Source organism: Poecilia formosa, unplaced genomic scaffold (genome assembly GCF_000485575.1).
Source record: "Poecilia formosa unplaced genomic scaffold, Poecilia_formosa-5.1.2 Scaffold859, whole genome shotgun sequence".
In the NCBI taxonomy this organism is placed as follows: domain Eukaryota; kingdom Metazoa; phylum Chordata; class Actinopteri; order Cyprinodontiformes; family Poeciliidae; genus Poecilia; species Poecilia formosa.
Window position 1 is genome coordinate 2,465 of NW_006800798.1, and position 23,367 is coordinate 25,831.

Here is a 23,367-nt window from a genome sequence, read left to right on the forward strand (position 1 = left end):
GACTCTCCTCCACAGAGTCCAGACCAGATTCACTCAGCCTCTACATGCTGGGATTAGACCTGTCTGGTCTGGATCCTCTGCTGAGTTTGTTAAACTGAAATATTCAGCAGTGATTTGAGGTCCTCGTGGTTCAAATGTGTATTTTAGTTTCAGTTTCTTTAGTCGCCATCGTTATTGCTGAGAGCTCAGTGATGTCAGAGATCTGCTGTCTTTATGGAGCTACTTTGTCATCTTGCTTGTTTTGTTGATGGTCTCCATTTCTCTTTGGAGTTTTTCAGCAGACTATTGACTTCATGTGTCAATGTGAAGCTTTGATTGGTTTCTAATAGATAATTGGTTTTGATTGATTTGATGCATTTCTATGTTTCTTTAAAGTCTTCTACCTAACAAACCTCTAATTAAACATAATTCAAACTAACATCTTGTGACTCCTCCGGTCTGTGTTTGTTTTTACACAAATAACCTTCATTTAATGCTCACACAAAAATAATTTGGTTTTGGTTTCATTTTATTATTGTGTTTATCAACAATTTTAAATTATCTTTTCTAATCTACCTTAATTTGCATCTTCATGTGTCTCGTCGGTAACTGGGTTTGTGAAATCATACAAGAGTCCCGATCCTCCAGGCTCAGTTTAAGAGAAGGAAAGGCTTCTTTGTGTCGTCCTTTCAGCTCCGTCAATGAACTCTGAGATCGTTGACATCCATGGTTTCTGCAAGTTTCACCAACTCAAATTTAAGACCTGCATTACAATCCAAATATACAAAAGAATGACTGCAGCATGCTGCGACAGACTGGCGACCTGTCCAGGGTGACCCCGCCTCTCGGCCGGAACGTTAGCTGGAGATGGGCACCAGCACCTCCTGACCCCAGGAGGGACAAGGGTGTAGAGAAAATGGATGGATGGACTGTAGCATGGTATGGGTTAACAATAGAAGTGATCCAATGGCAAAGACGAACTTCACCAGGCAACAGGTGACAAATTTACTATTAAACCATGATGGATGCAAAAAAGCCGGTGAGCTAGTCAGTTTTTCTCCTTCCTCTGTCCTTCCCCTTGCCAGATGGTATGAGGGTATATTAGCAGAAATCCTTTTTTTCCACCGATTCGGACTCAGACTTTCACCAACATGCATGTTGAATCACTTGAATGAAGACAGAAAGCTTCTTGTTTATTGAGATAAAATGAAACGGATATTAAAATGTAGGCTCATATGAACATGTTTAAAAGGCAAACAGCCCCCCCTACTGACAAATGTTGGGACTGACTTCAATCAACATAATGGGACAACAGGATATTTTCCCCTTTACACAGTTTGCTGCCTATCAGCCTTAAAAGACAAGAAAGTCTAATTCTATAGTTGGTTTTAGTTCATAAATCTTCATCATTGAATGCCATGTTTACATAAATATCTCAATTGGAACACATCTTATTCTTCATCTCTGAATGTGTCGTCTGAGGGGTTTTAAAGCATGTTATTAGTACTGATTGTAGAAAGAATGCATATTTAGTGTTTCCATCATTTTACCACCAACATGTGAACAATTTCTGACAACAATGTAAATGTTTATTTCAGGAAGAATCCTCAGTTTGTACCTGGACTCTACAGTCCAATTTGACCTCCAGAATCAGAGGAACAACAAAAACCAAGAGTTTATGTTCCCGTCTCCTGTTATCTCCAGCTCAGTCTGCTGGTCTTGCTCCAGTCTTTGGAATGGGTTGACTTGTCGCTGCCGCTGTCATTTCGTCTGTGGCCTTTAGGGGGGGCCAGGGAGCCGTATAGAGGTGACAAAGCAGAGGACCTGGCGCTCTGAGACCTCTTCACAGAGGAAGAGGAGGAGGCGTTCGGGAGATCTGTGGCTCTGGAGGAGGGTGAGGAGGTCTTGGGGGAGGAGGATTTAGGGGAAGCGGAGTTGGAGGGGTGAGATGCCATCAGAGGAGATTTGGTTCTTCTGAAAGAAGACGATGCTGTGTTTCTGGTGAAACCCGGAAGCGCTGACGATGACGGGGTTGTGGATTTGTGTAGAGGCGTGACAGGAGCACTGACACTGCCCCCTCCGGCCTGATTGAGAGCTCGAAGCTTGGAGAGACACATTTTCTCCTCTGCTTGGGTTTTGGGTTTCTTTAGGGGTTTTCGGATGGATGGCCTGCCCTCCAGGTCCTGGTTCTGCTCTCTGGACTCTGGGGTCTTAGTGGAACCCGACCGTTGGGACGCCGGAGCAGTTCTGGGCCTTTCTCCTTGACGTGGGGAGGGGATGTTCAGACTAGTGGTTCTGGAGGAGCTGCGGGTGTTTGCTGGAGGCTTTTCAGGTTTTTTATCTCTGGACGAAGAACCTGGGTTGATCCTTGTGATTGGTACAACTCGCCTCATGTTCTGGTTCTCAGAGCTGGTGAGAGTGCGGATCAATCTGCCGCCTGTAGAGGTTGTGTTTGATAGTTTCTCTCCAGTATTTCCAGTTCTGGAGTCCAGGGACTTCTTGGTGGAGTTTTTGGTTGAAGTTTCAGGTTTTGTTTTCCCTCCAGTTGAAGAACCTTCTACTGTCCTTTGCCTCAAAGTCTTCTTGTTTATGTTTGTATTATGAGATGTTTGCTCTGGGCCAGGTCCCACATCTGTCCTCCGATTGGTGGAGTTCATCACTTTAGCTTTTTCAGGTGCCTCTGCAGTCAGAGTGGGATCTGGATTGGCTGATGCAGGGATTATTGGATGTAATCCAGGGTCATTGGAGCGGGAGACAGGCACTGGTTGGCTGCTGATTGGGACGGACTCTGTGCTTTGACCATCTGCCTGAGCTTCTGAACTCTCATTAGTGGACGCTGCAGAGGAAGTTTGCTGCTTTTCTCCCTGAGTCTTCCCTCCCTGCTGCTCCTTCTCTGCTTGTAGAGGTGTGTTTTCACCGGCTGCTTCACACACACCTGTCACACACCAGACAATCACCTTGACTTCTTGTTCCTCAAAGTTCTTCTCAATCTCCTGGGAGTTATTCTGAGGTTTGTCCGCTCCCTGTTCTTCCGGACCTGCGGTCACCGAGTCGCCGCTGCCCGTCCGGGTGGTACTGTCAAACACCTTTAGCTCAGGCACCAGGGTGCATCTGTCTAAAAGCACAGACATGTTTCCTTTAGCAGCAGTGGTGCTACAGTCAGCACTCTGTCTACTGGAAGTCTGATCAGCTGTTTCATTCCTCAAACGAGACTCAGTCGGATTGTTGGGGAGTTTTTCGTCACTGGTGAAACTGGGAGCAGGTGAGTTATTCCCACTGTTGTTGAGCTCAGATTGTTGGTTTGAATCAGAGGCAGATTTGACTGGAACTTCATCTTTATTTACGTCTTTGTCTGCTTCATCGATGTTTTCAGGGTTCCTTCTGTGGGTTAAAACCTTCGTAGGAGAGAGTCCTGAACCTCCAGGCTGAAGTTTAGAGGATGTTGGTGGGAGATGTTTCCTCGTGTCCTCCTTTCCTCTCTGCCGAGGAACTCTGAGGTCGTTGGATTTCTCCAACAATGCGCTAAGCTCCCGCTCTGCAACGAGAGATGGCGAGCTGGATGGAGAGTTACGGCTTCGCTGGAAGTTCCCAGAACGTCCTCGAGTGACGTGCTTGGTATTCAGAGACTTTGGGTTCAGGAGGTCCAGTAAAAGTCCAACCTCATCTTTTGCTGCTGCTGACATGTCGGTCTCACTCCTGCAGCGCCACCCGAGGGCTCCGGTCACCTACAACACAATCGCACAAGAGAAATATATTATCTGGTCAGGAAGTCAGTGGGTTTCATTTTGTGTCTCACTCCTCCTGAATGGCTGGCACTGTTTACGTCTACGTCAGCAGGAAGCAAGACCCTCGTCCCATGACTAGAGGAGTTAAAAACCTCTTCTCTTCCTGCACTCAACTGCACCACTGGGTGCTAAGCTAAAATGTCCACCAATTTGGCCAACTGGACAATCAAAGTTTTTCCTCACTTTCCTGTTGTCAGATTTGTGTCCCATAAATCTAATGGGTCGTGACCTCATGTGCAAGTTAGGGATAATTTGTCAGTAAAACAATCTGGGAGTCAGTGAGACAAACTAAATGCTAATCAGAGAACTGGGGTTATATTTTTAATCTTAAATTGTCCAGAGTGGGATTCTGTTACCTCCTCTCCTCCGGACCATGAGTGTCTCTTCAGCTCCTCCTCGTGCATCCGCTGACGGCGAGTCGCTTCCTTCACCTCCCTCTCCTTGTTCTCCTTTAAGATCCAGAAAAACACTTCTAACCAAACTGACCAGGGTTTGCTTTTTTACCTCCCCAAACGAACCAGACTTTCGACCCAAATGAACTGAAGTTTGATTAAAGCGGACTAAACAGGGCTGGTGTGAATGAACCCTTAAATTTAGTTTAACAGAGTTTTTGAACCAACCTTGGCAGCGTTTGTGAACCTGGTGCAGAAGGTCTGGAAGATGCTGAAGCAGTCGTCCAGCCTGAACGAGTCTCTGTCCTCGCAGAAGAAGTCGATCAGCTCTCTGCCTTCCTTCTTCAGCTGCTGCTGGCTGCCGCGCAGTGAGCACAACGACGACGTGGCGCTCTGAGACGCAGCGACACAAACCGTTACTCACAGGCTGGTTCTACTGCAGGACGGTTAGCGCTGATTTGGTAACACTTTATTTGAAGGGGTTACATGACACTTTTAATGGACTTTAACTGCAAGTTTTAATGCAACTTTGCAATAATGAAGTGTCATTTACCGAATTTACTTTACATTTACTTCATGACAGCAGATGTGACCATTCAGGAAGACTCCTTCATGTCAGTCTTACGCACACCCCTTAAAATAGTCTTATCAATTATCTTACTTTGACTAATCTGTAATCCTGTCAGACATGAGTATCTTTCTCTAAAAAGTCTTAATTAACTTTAGTTATTCAAAAAGGTTTCCTTCTCCTTGTTTCCATTGCTCTATTTGTTGTTTTATTTCTAATCCATAAAACCAAATCTCCATCAAATTTCAATTTTGATCTGCTAAAATATGGGAAAATGAAATAAGAAGGAATGAAAGTGTTTCAGATAAAAAGACAAGTTTGCATTTTATTGTGCTTATCAATTACTTACAACTATTACTAACTACTAACTGATTTTTGTGACATATTTACAGCTCATTTTACCTGCACTCTGAGTCGATGCGTAAAAATAAATGCAGAAATGAATCAGCCTGAAAAAAGCTGTGAAACTTTGTTCTACCTGGAGGAAACCGTCCAGCTGCTGCAGCAGCTCTGTGTCTTTCTGGATGCTCTCCTCTACTGAGCGCGTGCGAGACGTCAGCAGCTGCAGTTCAGCATCCAGCGTTTCCATGGAGATCCTAACAAAAGAAACACAACTGTTTTTTTCTATTTAAAGGCAATTACTTCAGTTTAATTTGAGGGATGTGATTTGGCTTTGTAGAAAAAGCTTTGCCAACCAAAGTCAGCAGGGGGCGCCGTCTTATAAGAAATTGTAAAACCGTTTCTGATTTACATTTTTTATTTATTCAGACATGCACTGGAAAAACACAAAATTAAGTATTTTTGGTTTGTGTTCCAGTGCAAATACCTTAGTTCACTTGAAATAAACAAAACAAACTTACAACAAGATGTAGCAGCTTGTTTTAAATCAACAAGTCCCTAAAATATTAATGAAAAAGTTCCAGTTCCTCTGGCAGATTATTTATAATCTGGGATCAATTACAGGTCACTTGACAATGGAGCTAGTACTTGTTCATCAATATTAAGGATTTATTGACTTAAAACAAGCTTATATCTGCAAGTGAACTAAGATGTTTGCACTAGAAACTGACTTGGTCAGATTTTGTGTTTGTGCAGTGAAATGTGACCCTCAGCTGAGAACCTTTGCAGCGCCGCCTCACCTGGATGCAGCCTGGATGTTGCTCAGTCTCAGAGGAAACTCCAGCAGCTTTTGGTCTTTTTTCTGAGCTTCCTGGAGAAAAAAAAATAAAAATCTCAACTTTACCTGAACTGCAGTCAGAAGTTAACAAGATGCAATATTTAGAACAGAACAGCAGCAAATGTTGCAAAAACTCTGCAGTTTATATTTTCAGATGAAGAGAAAATGGTCATGTTTGAGTAAAACATGACCAGGGAAGTTGGTTTGTGGTAATCATCATCATCATCAGGTTGAGTCACTGACCAGAGCCACGAAGTGCAGCAGGTTCATGCCCGGTTTGTTGGACTTGGTGTCTGCAAGCGACAGGAGGGAGGACAGCTTGAAGCCCACGGCGTTTCCTGCAGAACCTCCCTGCAGAAAACAACACAGCCGTTAGCAACAACTGGAGCAGCTTCCGGCCCAAACCTCCCCACTGCACTGCCAAGGTTTCATCCAGACTGAAACCAACGACGTTCCAGTTAACACGGGTTTTTAGCCCCAATTTAAAACAGTTTCTGCAAGTTTGTTCCAGATTTGTGGTGCATAGAAGATGAATGCTGCTTCCCCATGTTTGGTTCTGGATGCAGAGCAGAACCAGAACCAGAAGACCTGAGAGGTCTGGAAGGTTGATGCAGCAACAGCAGCAGATCTTTTCAGTGATTTATAAACTAAATATTCCAGTTTTCTCCCTGACCTGTCGGCTGTTTCCACCATGTCACACTATCCAGACTTTAATCACTAAAAATATAAAAATACATTTAGCTTTAAAATAATGCACTACTTTGAGTTAAACACATTCAGGTCTGAAGTTTTATTGTGTGAAACTGGATGACGTTCGAAGGGTTTGATGCTCCGTTTTCTATTTTTTATGAATTTTGTTTTTCTCAGATTTTCCTGCTGTCAGTCTGTCTCTTTTTTTATCGCTGTCTATTTCAGTCCGTTATTGTTTGTGGTTTGCTGTTGCTGCATTGTTATGGTAATTTGACGTCCCTCCTCTGTCAACTTCATATATCAACAGATTTCGTTTTAAAGCCTTGTAATAACAAATAAGAAGTGCATAAAATATATTTTTGGTCAGAAATATGAGCTGTTCGCATGAGAGAAAGGCTGAAGGTAAAGATTATAAACATATTTAAATGTTTTAAAGGCAGAACACGGAAGGTTTCTGCTGCCTCTGTGTAATTTGCGCAGCATGCGAAGGCGAAGTTTCCAGTTTGACAATGTGAACAATAAGGGATAATGATACGGTTTGAGTCTAGCGCTCCCTGATGATCCTTGAAATAAGTGAACATCTGTTCCTTGTAAAAAAAAATAAAAACTCCCGAGCTGCAGGGAGCTTTCTAATGTCGCAGTTTTCTGCACCAGAGATGAAAACTGAGCAAAAAACAGTTTTAATCTGTTTTATGTGACATTAGACACAGAGAGTTAACAATCTGTAGCTGGTTTTCTAATTAATTATGAATTGTTTTTATTCCCCACTCACAGCATTGAGGATGTTTCCGGCCTGCAGCACCAAGTGCAGAACAGCGTGGAGCTCCTTACAGCACATTAACTCTGGATGAGAGGAAAACGAAGGGAGGGAAGAAATGTGTCGTTAGAGAAGAGAGAGAGGGAGAGCTAACAGTGGCAGCACTTTGTTAGCAGCTCAGGCAGAGATTCACACACACACTGCTAAAAATAATCGACGTGTTAGGATGACGTATCGCTCTGCACATCTGCACAGAATCTGAAGAAATCAGGTGAGTTTCTTCAGCATCGCTCTGCTGTTTTATCTTTAGCAGAAACTGAGTCGTCAGCTGTTAAATATCTGTCTTCAAATTAACATTTTTTTGTAACATTCATTCATAGAAACACAAAAATCACTGCAGAAAGTTTAGTGAAAGGAAAATGTTCAAAGGAGAGTCTGATGAATTATTTTAAAACTCACCCTGCACTGCAAAAACACAAAATCTTATCAAGTATTTTTGGTTTAGTTTCTACTGTAAATATTTTAGCACACTTAAAAAACACAAAGTAATCTAGAGGCAGTGAGAGCTGCTGTCAGTTTTTATCTTATTTATCTGAACTCACTGCGGAATAAAAGCATTTCAGATATCAAACTGTTCAACTCTTCTTACAGTATTGAGTTAAATTCCTTAACTTTAAAATTTTCTTTCTTAGAAACATGGATGTTTTTATCATCATTTTCTGTGGTCAGGATGATGAATGGAGCTTAGATTGGAAATTATTTCTTACAACTGCAGCAAAAAGTTTCTGCAAATTATTAACTCTGACGTCTGAATTCAAGTAAAATCAGATCAGATTTTTTAGTTTAAAAAAAAATCTAAAAGTATTCAAAATTTTCCACTGGCTGTAAAATTATGCCGTTTTTATCTGTTGGTCTGACATAAAATTATTCTAAAAATAAATAAGTGAAGTGAAAATGAAGGAATATGACGACATTAATGTTCAGGAAGGGTTGAATAAACTACAATGTTTTTTCTTCTTTGGTTAAAAGTTACAGCCAGAAGCAAATAAAACCATCAGAATTTAAATATTTCAGGTATTTCAGTAAAATGTTTGCTACCTTTGGTTGCAGAGCGAAGGATTTTAAAATCTCGCTTCATGGCGTCGCAGGAAGCAGGAAACTCCTCCTTTAGCAGCATGGACTCGATGCGGACCGAATAACTGCATTAAACAGGCATTACAGATATTTAGAGGTAATATTTCACATTATAATGAAAAATATTTTGCAGAGAATGATGGATTGATGGTGTTATAATAATGAGACAAACAGAAGAATGTGAGCTGGTCGTAACGGAAGCATCAAAGTTTTCAGCAGCAGAGCATAAAATCACGTTTATCTGGTTTTATTCCTGTCTGTATGTGAAGCTGCTTTAACACTTTGCTGATGATAAACCTGAATTTCTCCATTTCTGTTCTATTCTACTGTGAATTTATGTTAATTAACTAGAGACACTTAGAAAGTCACGCTAAACATCAGAATCTAAGTATTTTTATGTTCAGGTTGTACAAAGACATTGTTTTCACAGATCATTTGATCACTTATTGTTTTCCTTTGTTTGTAAATATGAATATATTGTATATAATACGCAATACTCAGGGGATTTGGTTGGTTTTTCATAAAATATGACACTGAAATCAGCTGGTAATTGGTAAATATTTTAAAAATAAAAAAGGAGAAGGAGTTGAATTCTTATTCTCATTCTGAAATAATTCGTTTTTGAGTATTTAGTTATTTACATATTTATGTTGGTTTGTTTCTGTTTTTTTTCATGTTAGGAAAAATGCTTAAATGCAAAATGCTACTTGAAAATTAATTTCTTTAGTTTCTTAATATTTGTATGTATATTTCTTAGCAGCTTTTTAAAGTAATTCAGATTTTCTATTCAGTTTGGCTTTTTACACTGCAAAAACACAAACTCTTCCCAAGTAATTTTGGTTTAGTTTCTAGCGCAAATATCTAAGATCAAAGTAATTTACAAATAACTTTACAGCAAGGAGCTTGTTTTAAGTCAATAATTTCTTAATTTGGTGAAAAAAATATTTGTTTTGTTGGTAGATTATTTTCATTTATAACAAGAAATGTTTTCACTGCAATAAGTTAATTTATCTGTCAAAGGAACAAGCAGCTTTTCATCAACATTAAGAAATAATTTACCTAAAACAAGCTCTTATGTCTTGCTGAAAAGTTGCTTATAAGTTAGTTTTGTGTTATTTTAAGATATTTGCACTAGAAACTAGGACAAAAAGATGTGTAATATTTTGTGTTTTTGTAGTGATTAGTTTGCTGACAAACTTTTTTTTGGAAATATTATCTAATATGATTACCAGCAACAACTTAAAAAAAAACATCATATTTAAAACTCCTTCTGTGCTTGACAGATTAATTCTGAATATTAGCATGTTTAGCTAACATGTTTGGATAAAGTAGTGAGCTCACCTGGGCAGGTGAGTCAGCAGGTAAATGAAGGAATCGGCCAATGAGAGCTTGGAGACGTCGCCTCGGTACGCCTTCAGCTTCTTCACCTTCAGAGGATCAAACTCAGAGTTTTAAGTTTATGATTAAATAAAATATTTGTATTTCTCTCTGTAGGTGAGGATGTTTTTTTGTTTCAGGGACGTCAGATGAAATATTTACCTCATCTTTGTCTGGAAGCAGCTTCAGCAGGTCTCTCAGAGGCTCCGCCCCAAATGATTCGCTGTTGCCATGGTGAATCTCATCCACCAGTGTCTGATTGGACCTGCAGGGGAAAATGCTTTCTCTAATTAACAGCTAAATTACACTCCAAATGTGTTAAAATGGCACTTTGGTCTGTGTTAATCAGTGGTAAAAATAAAAATAAACCAAACTCAGATTTAAAACAAGTTCATCTGGAGTCAAATAGAAGAAATGAATTAAAACTTCTGCACAGATTTAAATGACTACATCAGTGTAAACTAATTTAGTCGGAGCGCCTCCCTCATGTGTTCTGGTGTTTCCTAAGCATCGATTCTGAACATCATAAACACGATCAGAACACTCTGTGACCCGTTTTCCTCCAGATCCAAACCGACAAGCTGGACATGAAGCTAAAGGGAAAATTAAAGAGTTATCTTTGAGAAAATGTTTCATTTTTAGCCAAGATTTCAACACAAACATATTTATTGGATGCAATTGGTGGTTTATAAGAACTTTATAAGAAGGAATAATCTGCAGCTGTTCTGCAAATTTTGAAGTTTTTCTGCTTTCTAACAAAAACATTTTGAAAATTAAGGTTTTGATAAAGTTTATGGATGCTAAATTGTCCCAGAAGTTACTGTGATAAACTATAATATTTTTGATTTTAGATATTTTTCATGACAATAGTATAATAATGTAAAAATAACGCAAAATTGATTCTCAAAGATCAATAAACTTTAAATTGGAACGAACATTTTAAATTTCCAAAATAAGCAACAAATAAAATGAATCATGAAGTTTCTGTGAACAAAATTATCCTTCAAAATAAGGGCTGGTTGAGACCAAAGCACCCGACTTTTATCATCCAGAGAGAGAGAAAAGAGAAAAACAATGTCATGCAAATGGAAATTATTGAACTTATTGTGTGATTCACTGATTTATCCCTAATTATTATAAGATTTGAGATGGTTAGTTTTATGTCTCCTGTTGGATGTCTTTGCAGTTTTTTTGTGGTTTTCTCTTTCAGTTGACGCCTAATAAATTTAGAAAGAAACATTTAGAGTCTTTGTTTTAGTATTTCGTCCCTCGTTGTGATAATTGGTCTCATTCTGTGATTTTTGTTTCAGTTTGAACCAAATCTCTGACGTAGCCGTGGATCAGTCCCGTGTTGTTAACAACCATCCTGTTTGCATTCCTGCATAGCAGAGAAGCATCATCACATCTGTTTTTACCCACAACACCTCAGGATGAGGGTGAGGAGACGCGTCACGCAGTCACACTGGATTCAGACTCGGCAGTTAAATATACCAGCTTCAGCTCAGTGCATGACTCAAACTAAACGGCCATGGGCTCTATGGAAAAAAACATGTATTAAAGCCAATTTAATGGCTTTATTCCCTTAGGATCAAAGATATGAAGCTTTAAATAATCTGTTAGGGGTTTATTTTGGATTTTATTTTACCATAAATGCCTCAGAAGTTAATTAAAATCAAGAAATTATTTGTCGAAAAGCCTTTAGCACTGGTGCAGACAGGTGAATTATTTACAGAGATTTCAATGCGTAAAAATTGTTGTAAAGCAATTTATTATTTTTTCTTTACATGCAAACATTCAGAGCTGGAACCTTTGTATTTACGTGTTTCTGGTTCGCCTGTAAATCTGACGCACAAGTGAAATCCCCAAACAACAGCGATAGAAGCTGCTTCTCTCGGCCCAATGGGAGATAAGTTTTGCTTCAAAATACAATCTGATTGGACGCTGGAAAACACTATTATTATTTACATGTTGTGCTAACAGGAGTTAGCCTATTAGCGATGCTATTCAAGCTCAAATTAGCATCTCACTGCTAACATGTAGCAGCACAGACGTTGCCAACGGTAATGTCAGCATCGACTAGACCTGCAATGATCATGAGTTTTGTTGGACAATGAATTGTCCCAGTAATTATTGCGATATATGATAATATTGTATCTCAATATTTTGAGATAATTTTCAACTAAAATAATGATAATAATATATTAGTGTGAATACAAGATCAAAAAACTTTAATTTCTAAAGAACATTTAACACTGGAACTTGAAAACATTTAAAATCTCCAAAATAAATAAAGAAAACAACTGAAACAACCGGATTATGACGGCTCTGTAACCAAAATTAAGTTTCAAAAAATATTGGTCTCTCAGCTTAGACAGGGAAAACAGGCAAAAGGGCCAGGAAATACTTTTAATTAACTACTTTGTACTGGATGTCAAATGTTCAAAATGGCGATATTGTATCAATAAGCTTGTGGCTTGTTTATTGTTGTCATAGCAACTGCCTACCAAGATGGCTGTCAGTTACATGAAAAATATGTGTTACAGAAACTGACATCAACTTGATTATAATTTATTATTGAGTTTCTCCACTAATTAAAAATAAATATTTCCATTTATTTACCTTTTGAACTGTTTGAGGAAGATTGCGATGTTCAGCCCTCGCTTCGAGTCGAGGATGGAGACCTGGAGTAAACAAAGAGACGGTCAGAGTCCGGCTCCAAAGTGTCGACCAACAGGCACCAGAACCAGAACCAGAACCTCGTCTTTGGCCTCCCTGAACGACACCCGGGTCTTTCCTCCTCTGGTCAGCATGGAAACCGGCGGACCGTCGCTCTGCGTGAAAAGCTCCTCGATTTTCTGGACGTCAATCTGGAAATCCTGCTGGACTGGACCCTGAGTCCAGAGGTTGGCGTGACCTTTGACCTGAAGCAAAGATTCAACTGTTTGATTCAAGCATACACTGTAAAACAGAACATTCTGTTTAAATTCAGGTGAACAGAAGTTCTTATCAACTTATTGTTTGCACTCATTTTTAACAGGCGGTTTGAACTTTTGGATAAAAAATGTTTGGTAAGTTAATCTATTCAAGTTAAAGTGAAAAAGTTTAATATTTGAAACTGGTGAGGATTTTAGATTATAAAGGGTTAACAGTTAACAGCAGATAAAAGGTTTTCCTGTGACAGTAAGTTGTTTCTCTGCCATTAGCACATTTAGTAGCAACAAGTACACAAGATTGATTGACAGCACCTGTTGTATCTGACTGGTTGTTTTTGTGTATTTCTTCAGACAGAAATAGGAGCCCAGGAAGGAGGAGAAGATTGATCTTTTCAGAAATTATCTGTCTCATAGCAAACTGACAACATGGTGACAGTTTTAACAAATATAAAAAACACATTCTTTATAAAAGCTACATGCTGGAGCTTTAATGTAATCAGTTTAAAATGGAAAAGTCTTAATCAAGCAGCTTCTTTGAATGTAACTCAGAGTGTCAAGATGTCTTTGCTATTTAGTTTATGCACAAAAGACAAAACTTATATTATTTTAGGTTTGTAATACGTAAAATGAACAACTTAATTAGTTTTTACATGTTGCATAACATAAGTTTGTTTAAATTTTCAAGTAAAGTCCACTGATTGTGTTTTACAGTATACCTGCTCCGCTGGAATCGTTTTCCAGAAGAAACTCCTCACCCTCTTCTTCTTCTTCAGCCCACCTGGATTACCTGCAGGTAGCAGAGGAGGAGGAGGCGGCGGTGGCGGCGGAGGAGGAAGAGGAGCAGGAGGAGGAGGAGGAGGAAGGTTTTCTACGAGTCGGGTTCCATTTTTACTGTTGTGTGAAAATCTGAGCGTGGACGGCGGAGACATGGCCTCAGCGACGGCAGCGTCCTCCTGGAAGGAAAACCCCTGGATGTCGTTGGCCTGGGAGACGCTGCCCATGACGTGCATCGCCACGTCTGATTGGACGGGAGCAGAATGAAGGGTCACCAGGATCACGAGTAACCATGGTAACAGTGGAGAAGAGTCATTCGAAGCATCAGCGGGTGAAGATCAGCAGTCTGGAAAGAAAAGTTGAAAAGAAAAAAAAATAAACACGTAGAAAACGACGTCAATGAACGCTTGGATGTTGAAGACGTCTGACTGTATTTGTGTTTATACTGTCGCAATAATCAATAAATCAATTAATCGCATGATAAATTAAAGCAAACTCAATCATTTCAACTTGAATGATTTATAGTTATCTTTCTGGTAAATGCTGGATGATGAAAGGTTTTAGTTTGGTGCTTCGGTCTCAAATAGCCCAGTTTTAAATTTCAGCTGGAAGCAAACGCCAAAGTGACGCTGCTACATTTAGAAACTTTATTGCTGGTTGGATGAAACTACTAGAACAATGTTTTATCACATTATATTCTCTCATAAATCCCCAGAATATTCTGTATTTACCAATTTTAAATCAATAAATATAAAAAAATCACTATAACTTAAAAATGAAGAAGTCAGGATATGATTACAGAATCTACAAAAACATGGATGGATGATTTTTTTTCATATTAATGTTTGTCTGTTTGTAATCATGTAGTTAAATTTAACCAAATTAAAATTGTATTTCTGCAGTTTTAATTATTTTCTTTTTAAATCTTGTTTTTCTTCTGGTGAAAACTCTTTTTCTCCTCTGATTTGAGGTTTTTCTCATCAAACCGCCTGCAGCTCAAAGGTTAATGAAGACTCGATCTCAGCAGTGATGTAATGCTTCCAGTAACAGCTGCCTTGTTGACTCCACCGTACGGCTGCGGAGTCGTGGCAGGAAGCCCAAATATGGCCGCCTTCCTGCAGGGTTTAATAATTTAATGCTCACTAAGGGAGGAAATCACCGTGTGAACTTCTGGATTCACGTCAACAAATATTTCCACTTCCTGCTGATGAATTAAAGACGACAGCGACGTTACATAAGCTAATCTCACATCACTGATTGCCTGAATCCTTCCATCAAATTTTCTGCTCAATCGTGCTAACAACCGGAACCACCCGGCGTGTGAGAACCAGCGACCCGACCCAGCTGCTGCTGCTGCTGTTATTATAACAGCCTCATTCTTCCCTGAACCTAACAAAGTGTTATTTTTTTGACTTTGGTTACTTTTCCACTCATTTTCTGTCCTCTAATTGACCATTTTCAAAACAGCTGTGAGTCAATTTACCGGATATAAGAAAAAAAAATGCAGTTATTATCTGAAAACTTGTAAATAAAAGAAAAGGATATTGCACACATGGGATAGTTTTCGGAAAAGTTTTCATCCATATAAATCCACACAAATCCAACCTTGAAAGTTGTTTTAAACATGCCAAACCCCTAGGGGGCAGTATAGCGCAAAACTAAAATCTATCAGCCAATCAGACTGCTTCAAAACAGCCACCACTTCCTGTTGGGATTTAAACATGGCGCCAGGACGTTCATGTATAGGTTAAGCTACCTTTTTTTATTAGAAAATAAACAATGTTGATAAGGAATAGTTTCAAAGCTGTATAGTATTGGCGTATTATTTGTCACAGACTAAATCTCTATTTTCCCATGAACACATGTAAAAACAAATAAAGAGCTTTTACAAATAGTTATTTTTAATTATATTACAGAGTTTTAGGGTAGATGAAAGGCCAGAATGCATAAAAATGTATTTGTTTTCCCAGATATCAAGATGCAACAAATTTTTCATGTCATATCTTTTTCTTTTCAGAAAAGTGAAAAGAAAAAAGATTAAAATCCAATTTTTCTCAGACTATAAAGTTATGTTGTTTCTTTTTTATAAAGTGGCTCGTTTCTTTGTGTTTTTGGCAGCAGGATCATCAGCCTCCATATTTTACATCCTTCCTCTGTCACAACAACCAAGTTCACCTCCAAATGGCTCAACCTGAGCTTTTCCCTCTGACAGTTTCATTTCCATCACTGTAAAATGTTATCAGTTAACCATCACTGATTTATGTTCTGCATCATAATGCTGGTGGTCCAGAGTGCAGGAGATGCCAAGGATGCCTTGTGTTGCTCTGGTTGCAGGTCACTGACCCGTTGATTGCCGTGGAAACGGACTGCGTAGCAAACAATGACAGTTTGTTTATGTGGCGCACAACAAAAACAGGGTCACAGTTAGCGTGTGTGTAGATGTGAAAGCTACGCTAACATCACAGCTGCCTCTGTCTTTTTCCTCTCATCTTTCATCCGCCTGTCTTCAAAGGGAAGCAGAATAAAGGTTTACAGCCAGGCAACGCCAACGCTGACCCGGGAAAATCATCAGCTTTGGCCTCAAATTATGAAAATAAACAAAGTTCCATCCATGATGGGGAGCTTAGTTACAAAATAACATCAGAATCAACAAATACAAGGCCAGAATATTAAATCCTTATTTGCATCTTTTAATATATTTATAACAATTTAAGAAAAATAATCGTATGAAAGATTTTTAGAATGTGCCAAGTTATTTTTAGTTGATGAATCAATTGTCAGAATAATTGATTGATTGATTACTAAAGTAATCCGAGACATGAAAATAAAAACAAAGCAGCTACTACATGATCATGTGAAAAAAAGGAAAAAGTAAATAAATAAATCAGCACAAGATGATGCACAACAACCACAAAGATACAAAAATAAAAAATAAATTAACTCAAGACCAAAGGAAGGAATAAAAAATACATTGAAACAAAACGACAACAAAAATATTACAGACATAATATGGCGACCAAAAGATGTAGAAAAACAACAAAAGACAGTTAAAAGACGATATCTATGCAAACTCCTCAGACTCCTGATCTAAATGTCAAAGATTCACATTTCTGCAGCTCTGTTTCACAAACTGGTCACAACCCAGTGCTGGTGGCCTCAGCCCCAGAGGCATGCTGGGAAATCCACTGGGCCAGTGAAGCGCGCTCATTCAGAAAACAAAACCTCACTTCAACCGACCCAGTTATGATCCACGCATCCAACCGCCGCTCGCTCCACATTCCTGCAGCAGCGACCTCGATGGCGAAGGAGGCAGGAAGGGTGAATGAGTGACTGACCCCTTCCTCATCATCATCATCATCATCATCATCCTCTTCAGTCACATGAACACCGACTGAGCGCACTCACAGAGTGTTGGTAAATAATATGCAGAGAGCTCAGGATAAAATTTAACTGGAGTTTAAAAGTCCAAACTTGTTTTGTGTTGCAGAAATCTGACAGATCTTGATCAATAGTCAAGTTTATTTTAGAGCAACAAGTCATTTACTTCACAAAAAAATAATTTTAAACTTTACAAACTCAGAAATTTCCTTGTTTTATTTCTGGAGAATTTTTGAAAATAATCTCAAATGTTTTTTATGTTTTGTGGCAAATTTTCAACTCAGACATTCCTGAGGGTTTTCGAGACAATTTTTGATATTAATCTCAAATTTCGGACATTTTTTCTGCCAAATTGTTGACTCAGAAATTTACCTGCTTTTTTGTAGCAAAATTTCAACTTCTGAAGCTGAAAAATTTAATTTTTTTTCTAGAAAATTAAATTAATCTAAAAATTTCAGATTTTTTTTCTTGAAAATTTCTGATATTAATCTCACAATTTAAGAGTTTTTTCTGACACATTTTCAGCTTTTAAAAGTCAGAAATGTAGTAGGTTTTTTTAGGAAAATTTAGGAGATTAATCTAAAAATTTCTGATTGTTTTGTGGCAAATTTTCAACTCAGAAATGTCCTTGTTTCTCTCTGTTTTTATCTGCAGTGTCCCTGATATTCCATGTTAGAGGCTGGTAGAGGTTCAATCCTGTATTTGCAGCTGCAATTTTAGCTGAATAAAACGATAACAATGTGAGCTCTGAGTCTGGTCACCACTCCTCAGGGATGTGAAAGTGTACGGCAAAACAAACACGGTTCGTAGAAACCTGTTTGAGAAACAAAACAAGGACAAATATTGACACTGCAAATTCATCTGACCTCTTCTGTGTGGCACAAAGCAGGACGAAGAAAAGCACAGAAGTCATTATGTGATCCACCGTAACGCAGTCAGAGAGACAATCTGATCTGTGGGACGTTATTAAAATACGAGCAGCTCATCTGGAAATGACGTGAACACGAGGTTTCTCTGCAGCTGATAAATTAAAAGTGAAAACCTCAGACGGAGCAGAGGGAGAGTTTTATGTAAACAGCTTTATTCCATTATCTGAAGTCAAACATGATCTCTGCTCGGTTGTAACACTTCTCTGCAGGGCGTTGCAGCTCATAAGAATGAAAGAAAAGTTAATAATTGTTGTAAGATGTGTATGGAAAAGTTACACGTTGTTCCAAAAACAGCTGGTCAAAGACTTGGTGATTTTTGTTTGGTGGATAAGAAAACAACAAAAAAAACATAATAATCATGTTTCCAATAATAAATTGATGCAATAAGATTAAAAAGTTTTAGTCTGGAACACATTTTTGGGAGGAATATGTTATTGGTGGTTTTATTTAATCTTCAATGTATTCCTAACCTGCAGATGAATAGAAACGATTCAGATAAAAGACAAAGTCTTTTATGCAACTAATAAATAATAAATGAACCTTTCTACAAGATTTTACAAAAGGGAACGCTCAGTTCTTCAGTAAATTAATTCAGTGAATGAACGTTTTCTTTCAATACGTGTAATAAATGCCAATAACTGCTTTTTGGTTTTGTTTTACTACATTTTCAAGCTTTGAACCAATAACTATTTTAGATTTTACACTCTTCTCAACATTTTTAGGATGTTTGTAGGAAGGGATGCAAGAAAAAAAACAGTTTTTTTCAGACAGTGAGTCACAGCGAGCTTTAACATCTTTGTTAAAATGTATTTTCTTTGGGTTTTTATGGCGGCTGCTTGTTGCTCAGCAGTCTGACAGATTACTGCTCCCACACTTTTTGTGACAGATTTCCGAACGGGGAATCGGAGCGCAGCAGAAACGATTCAGAGACATGAAGGGATGGATTTAAAGGCCAGAAATTCAACAAAATCTTCCTCGATTGGTGGGAATATTTAAATATAAACACATAATATAATGTTGCAAAAGATTTTTTTAGACATTGAATTCATAGCACTGATTTTTTTTTTATGCGTAGATGTAAATATGATTTCTGTTTGCCAGAAACCTGCAAAAAAATTCACCAGTTTTAATTACTTTTTCTACATTAAAAGATTAAAGAATTTAGCTGAAACAAATACATAGATTAATTGTGATTAATTCAAATAATTGTCAACTAATTTAGTAGTTGATTAAACGTTAACTGGAGCATACAGACACAAAAAAGGTAATTTGCTGAAGAACAGCAGTCAGAGCAGTAAAGCCAAAACTGTACAGGAAATATAAACATTTTAGATTTAAGATTAAAAAGTTTCTTTGTCTGTAAATATGTTCAACCCAGAACTCCTCAAGAGGAAATTTTAGTTTATAATTCTGTAATAAAAAATTCCTATTAATAATCTTTTGCTATCAAGTTACTAAATGGTTGATCAAAAATAATAAGCAGATTATTTCTACACTGAACTGATTATAAGTCAAGCAGAAAGAGCTGAGTTTTCACATGTTAGTGTTATTATTTAGCTGCAGATGCATCTTTTGCTACAAATAGTCAATCGTTCACTAAAGGAATGCTGTGTTATTGCATTTTAGGCAATAAAATATTTATTTTCTTACTTAAAAAGGAATTTAAGAACTTACTTTTTTAAATGTGGATAATCAATTACTGTAATAAGCAATAGCTGCAGCCCTAAAACAAATACAGGCAAGTATTTATACAGCTGTTGCTCATGACTATTTATGAGACCATTCACAAATTATCTGTAAATACTACAGAGTCCACAATAAAACATGATTAGTTAACATATGATTGATTGGCATCAAATGCATCAAATAATGTTAACAGAATCGACCAAGAAATACCTAATATATTTATCCACATTTATGAAGATGATGCTTCTAATGAAATAAATCCATTTCAGATTAATCTAATTAATAAATACCAACAATAATGCCAATCATAAATATATCTACTTATAAAAATTATGTGAATAAATGACATTTTACCATTCAAAAACCAACTAAAGTACCAACAAATATGGACCAAATGGGCCAAGAAGGTGAGAAGACAAAAAATCCTGTGATTTATTAAAACAACTTATCACCAACGTTTAACAGGTAATTATTATTTTCATCAGCAGTGCGATTATTTCCACAAATGTCCACATTTTATTTATTGGTGAGGAAAGAGTCCACACACTGAGAAAACCATCAAAAAACAAACCAAAAATTAAGAATAATGTTCTCTCACTTCCATAAAGAAGGAAAACATCAACATGGAGTTCTGCTGTAAGCAGCAAACTCTCTGAAAAACATCCAAACTTCTCCACAGCAGCAGGTAAACTCCCTGAGGAGGAGGAGAAACCATCTGCCTCGTTTCACGGCCAACCAGCACCAAAACCACGTGTTTAAGAAGCTCTGGCGTTGGATCTGGACCCCCCAACAGGACGGGAACCAGGCAAACATCCAAGCCGCCTGCTGAACGGCATCATGGGACTCTGATCATAAAAAAACAGCTAAATGAAAGCAAATCCCCTCTAAGTCGTTTTCTCTGCTTCTGTTCTACGACGGAGGGAAACAGGATGATTACCGCCCAGCAAAAGGAGCTGGCTGAGCAGCCGCTGGTCTCTGGGGTTACCGTGGCAATGGGGACAGACACCCCCAAACAGCATCCCAGTTCTAAAATGTCACCCCACCCACCCCCCTTGAGTGTGGTCGCCGCGGCTACAGGAGGGTCAGGGGGTCAAGCTGGAGCGCTGAGCCAGGCAAGGAGCTTACTGGGAGGACTGGACACAAACTGGTGACCATGGGGTGGTAGCAACACTTTATACAAGAATGATTTGGTTTATCACTGGGGCAACAATCAATCAATGATTAATCTGCATGGATGGATGGATGGATGGATGGATGGATGGATGGATAAATGTTGGATGGATGGACCGACGAACGGACAGACGGATGGATAAATAAAGACTTTTACTTTGAAAGATTACAACCTTCTTGGCCAAACGTTTATTGGTTTAAATAATTGGTGCTTCAAAGCTTAAACAATCTGATCTCTGAAATTCAAACTGCTTTTCACACTAAATAGTTGTTTTTAAGTTTCAAAATTAGTTATTCAGATTCCTTCTTTCTTTTTTGGAACACCCTTAAAGGCCCCAATTTAGCTCCATACAAATTATTGTGAGAATCAAATTTATTTGTCAACAATGTCAAAGTTTTACTATTTTAGTGTTGTAACCATCCTGCTAATAATATAGCAAAAAGAAAACAGATTGTACTCATTTTTGTTGAACTTGCATTAAAAATCCCAAACAAAACATAGTACAGCTACTATTTCAGCTTTAAATAAACTGAACATTATGTCCGGTCTGGGTTTGGCTCCCAGAGGTTCTGTTATTAAGCTGTAATAATGTAGAAGCCTATATAATTATAATAACATGCAAAACAAAACTGATAAGAAGTGAAGATAAAGGGAAAATACAAAAAGAAGCTGCTGATTATTATTATTTTTATTAAAGTTACACTGAAATTCAAACTCGAAGGTGTTTAAAAACATAAAGCATATGTTTAATAAATTACGGTTATTGTTGTCAAATAAGCTAGCAATTGATCAAATATGAAGTTACACACCTGCGCACTTCCTCAGTGTCACCAAACATCAATGTTTTAAATAACATATCAAATGTAAAGCGTTTAAAAACAGACGTTAAAACATAGAAAAACCTACCGGAATGAATGTGTCGCTTTTCCTCCTGGTTTTAATCCTTAAAACGAGCCAGAAACAGGGGAAAAATACCGACTCCCGGATTCACGGTCTGAGTTTTGCTGCCAAAGTCTCCAACGGTCTGATCCAGACCTGCCAGCGCGTGCGGGAGAAAAGCTGACAGCGGAGGGAATCACGCATGCGCGCTGACTCAGGCGGAGGGAACCCCCGCGCTCTCCCACTCTCTCTCTCTGGCTCTATCGGACCCGCCCACCCGGGGGTGTTCGGTCCAGATAAGCTTCATTCCTAGAAGAAAACATATAAACAAAAAACAAATTTCTCTATAATCAACGGAAAGTGAAGAAAATTAAATATTAAGCTGTGAAACACAACAGTTAATGAAGAAAATCAAACATTTATGAACTGAAAAATGCTTGAAGAACCACTGAACCGATATTTAGCTGGATACCAGCAGGATGGAATAGAACTACTTTAAAAATAATTTTACTCAAATAAAGATAAAAAGTAGCTTTTGAAAAAATTACTCAATTACTGATTGTAAAATCTGATTTAATATTTTAAAATTATGCCTTCAAATCAAGTTATGTGCAAAAGCTGTTATTTTAGGGATTCAATTAACAAAGTACATATTACTAAAGTAAAAGTCAAAAGTAGAGTGCAAGTAAAAGTACTCTTAAAAGTATTTTATTTCCCCACAAAAAATACAATTCCTCATACTGAGCATGTGTGACAGCAAAAAGGAAAACTCTCACTTAACCAGGAAGAAACTCCCAACAGAACCAGAGCCTGGCTCAGAGTCAGCAAATTCACTGATCCAGGAGTACTTCCTACTTCCTTGAGCCATTTGCGATCTGAACAACATGGTATTAGTTTGTCTAAAAGCGTGGCACATTAATGTAAAACAAGTAATGGTTAAAAAACAGCAATTACATTTTAAGCTTTAACAGTCTTGGCAGCTTCATGAACTCTTCCTCTTTGAGTCCATTTAGACACTTTGAACAGAACTTTCTGTGTAATGAGGCGCTCTTTGTAAAGCTCCATTCTCAGCTTGAGCTGTTGGAGGAAATGAGCCTGCATGCAGAGCATTCACAGACTCAAACTGACCAACAGTAGCACCGCTTGTTGTTGCCAGGTGGATAATCGTGTGTTTCTAAAGCAGCACAGGCTCAAACAGACCAAACCCTTACATAAATATCACTGCATTCATCTCCCGTATAAAGGAAGACAAACTCTACGGCACACTGATGTCATTTTATTGTTTTAGTCCTGAATTAAACTTAAACAACCTGATAGAGCTCAAAGGCATTTTTGTTTTGCTGTTTTTGATGAACACTTGAAAAAACCCCTCCAATTTATGCTGTTTTATTTTTAGATTCTGCTTTGCTGTCATTACAGTGATGACTCATAGGAATCCCTTTTTGTTAGATGGTCTTTGATAGAGAACATGGACCAGGGTTTTTTTTTTTTTTTTTTTTACAAGAGACACATGTAAGAATGCGTTTGAAACCAATGTTATATGTAGCTCCTGCAAATCTAAACTCAATAAACTTAAAGTGCTGTTAGCTTATGGAAAGTAAAGCTTAAAACAATGTTCGTAAAAGTACTGCAAACAATGGCTATGGGCGCCGCCATTTTGAAATCCAGACTACGTTAACAGGAACGATGTTTACTAAGCTGTGACGCCCCAGATAAGATAAGTGAGTTTAGACAACAGATTGAAGGATACATATTTAA

At 38.1% G+C, this 23,367-nt stretch overlaps 1 protein-coding gene across 2 annotated transcripts in view; it reads right to left on the reverse strand.

Moving 5' to 3' along the window:
* The window catches only part of LOC103131861 (FH2 domain-containing protein 1-like), a 22,835-nt gene extending 1,012 nt beyond the window's left edge, over positions 1-21,823 (reverse strand). Inside the window, exons 1-14 of one of the 2 annotated variants that reach the window (XR_001660769.1) lie at positions 21,637-21,823; positions 13,509-13,912; positions 12,616-12,780; positions 12,479-12,540; positions 10,022-10,124; positions 9,824-9,909; positions 8,447-8,547; positions 7,364-7,434; positions 6,145-6,252; positions 5,864-5,934; positions 5,203-5,320; positions 4,385-4,549; positions 4,121-4,213; positions 1,545-3,704 (exon numbers count right to left, since the gene is read on the reverse strand). Coding sequence is in view for 1 of the 2 variants with exons in the window: in XM_007543599.2 (XP_007543661.1) it covers positions 1,674-3,704; positions 4,121-4,213; positions 4,385-4,549; positions 5,203-5,320; positions 5,864-5,934; positions 6,145-6,252; positions 7,364-7,434; positions 8,447-8,547; positions 9,824-9,909; positions 10,022-10,124; positions 12,479-12,540; positions 12,616-12,780; positions 13,509-13,802 (3,468 nt within the window). In the remaining variant the exon portion in view is untranslated. Of the gene's footprint in view, positions 1-1,151; positions 3,705-4,120; positions 4,214-4,384; positions 4,550-5,202; positions 5,321-5,863; positions 5,935-6,144; positions 6,253-7,363; positions 7,435-8,446; positions 8,548-9,823; positions 9,910-10,021; positions 10,125-12,478; positions 12,541-12,615; positions 12,781-13,508; positions 13,913-21,636 lie in introns of those variants that run through there. The other variant, XM_007543599.2, reaches the window with a different exon arrangement.
* Between the last annotated feature and the right edge of the window lie 1,544 nt (positions 21,824-23,367).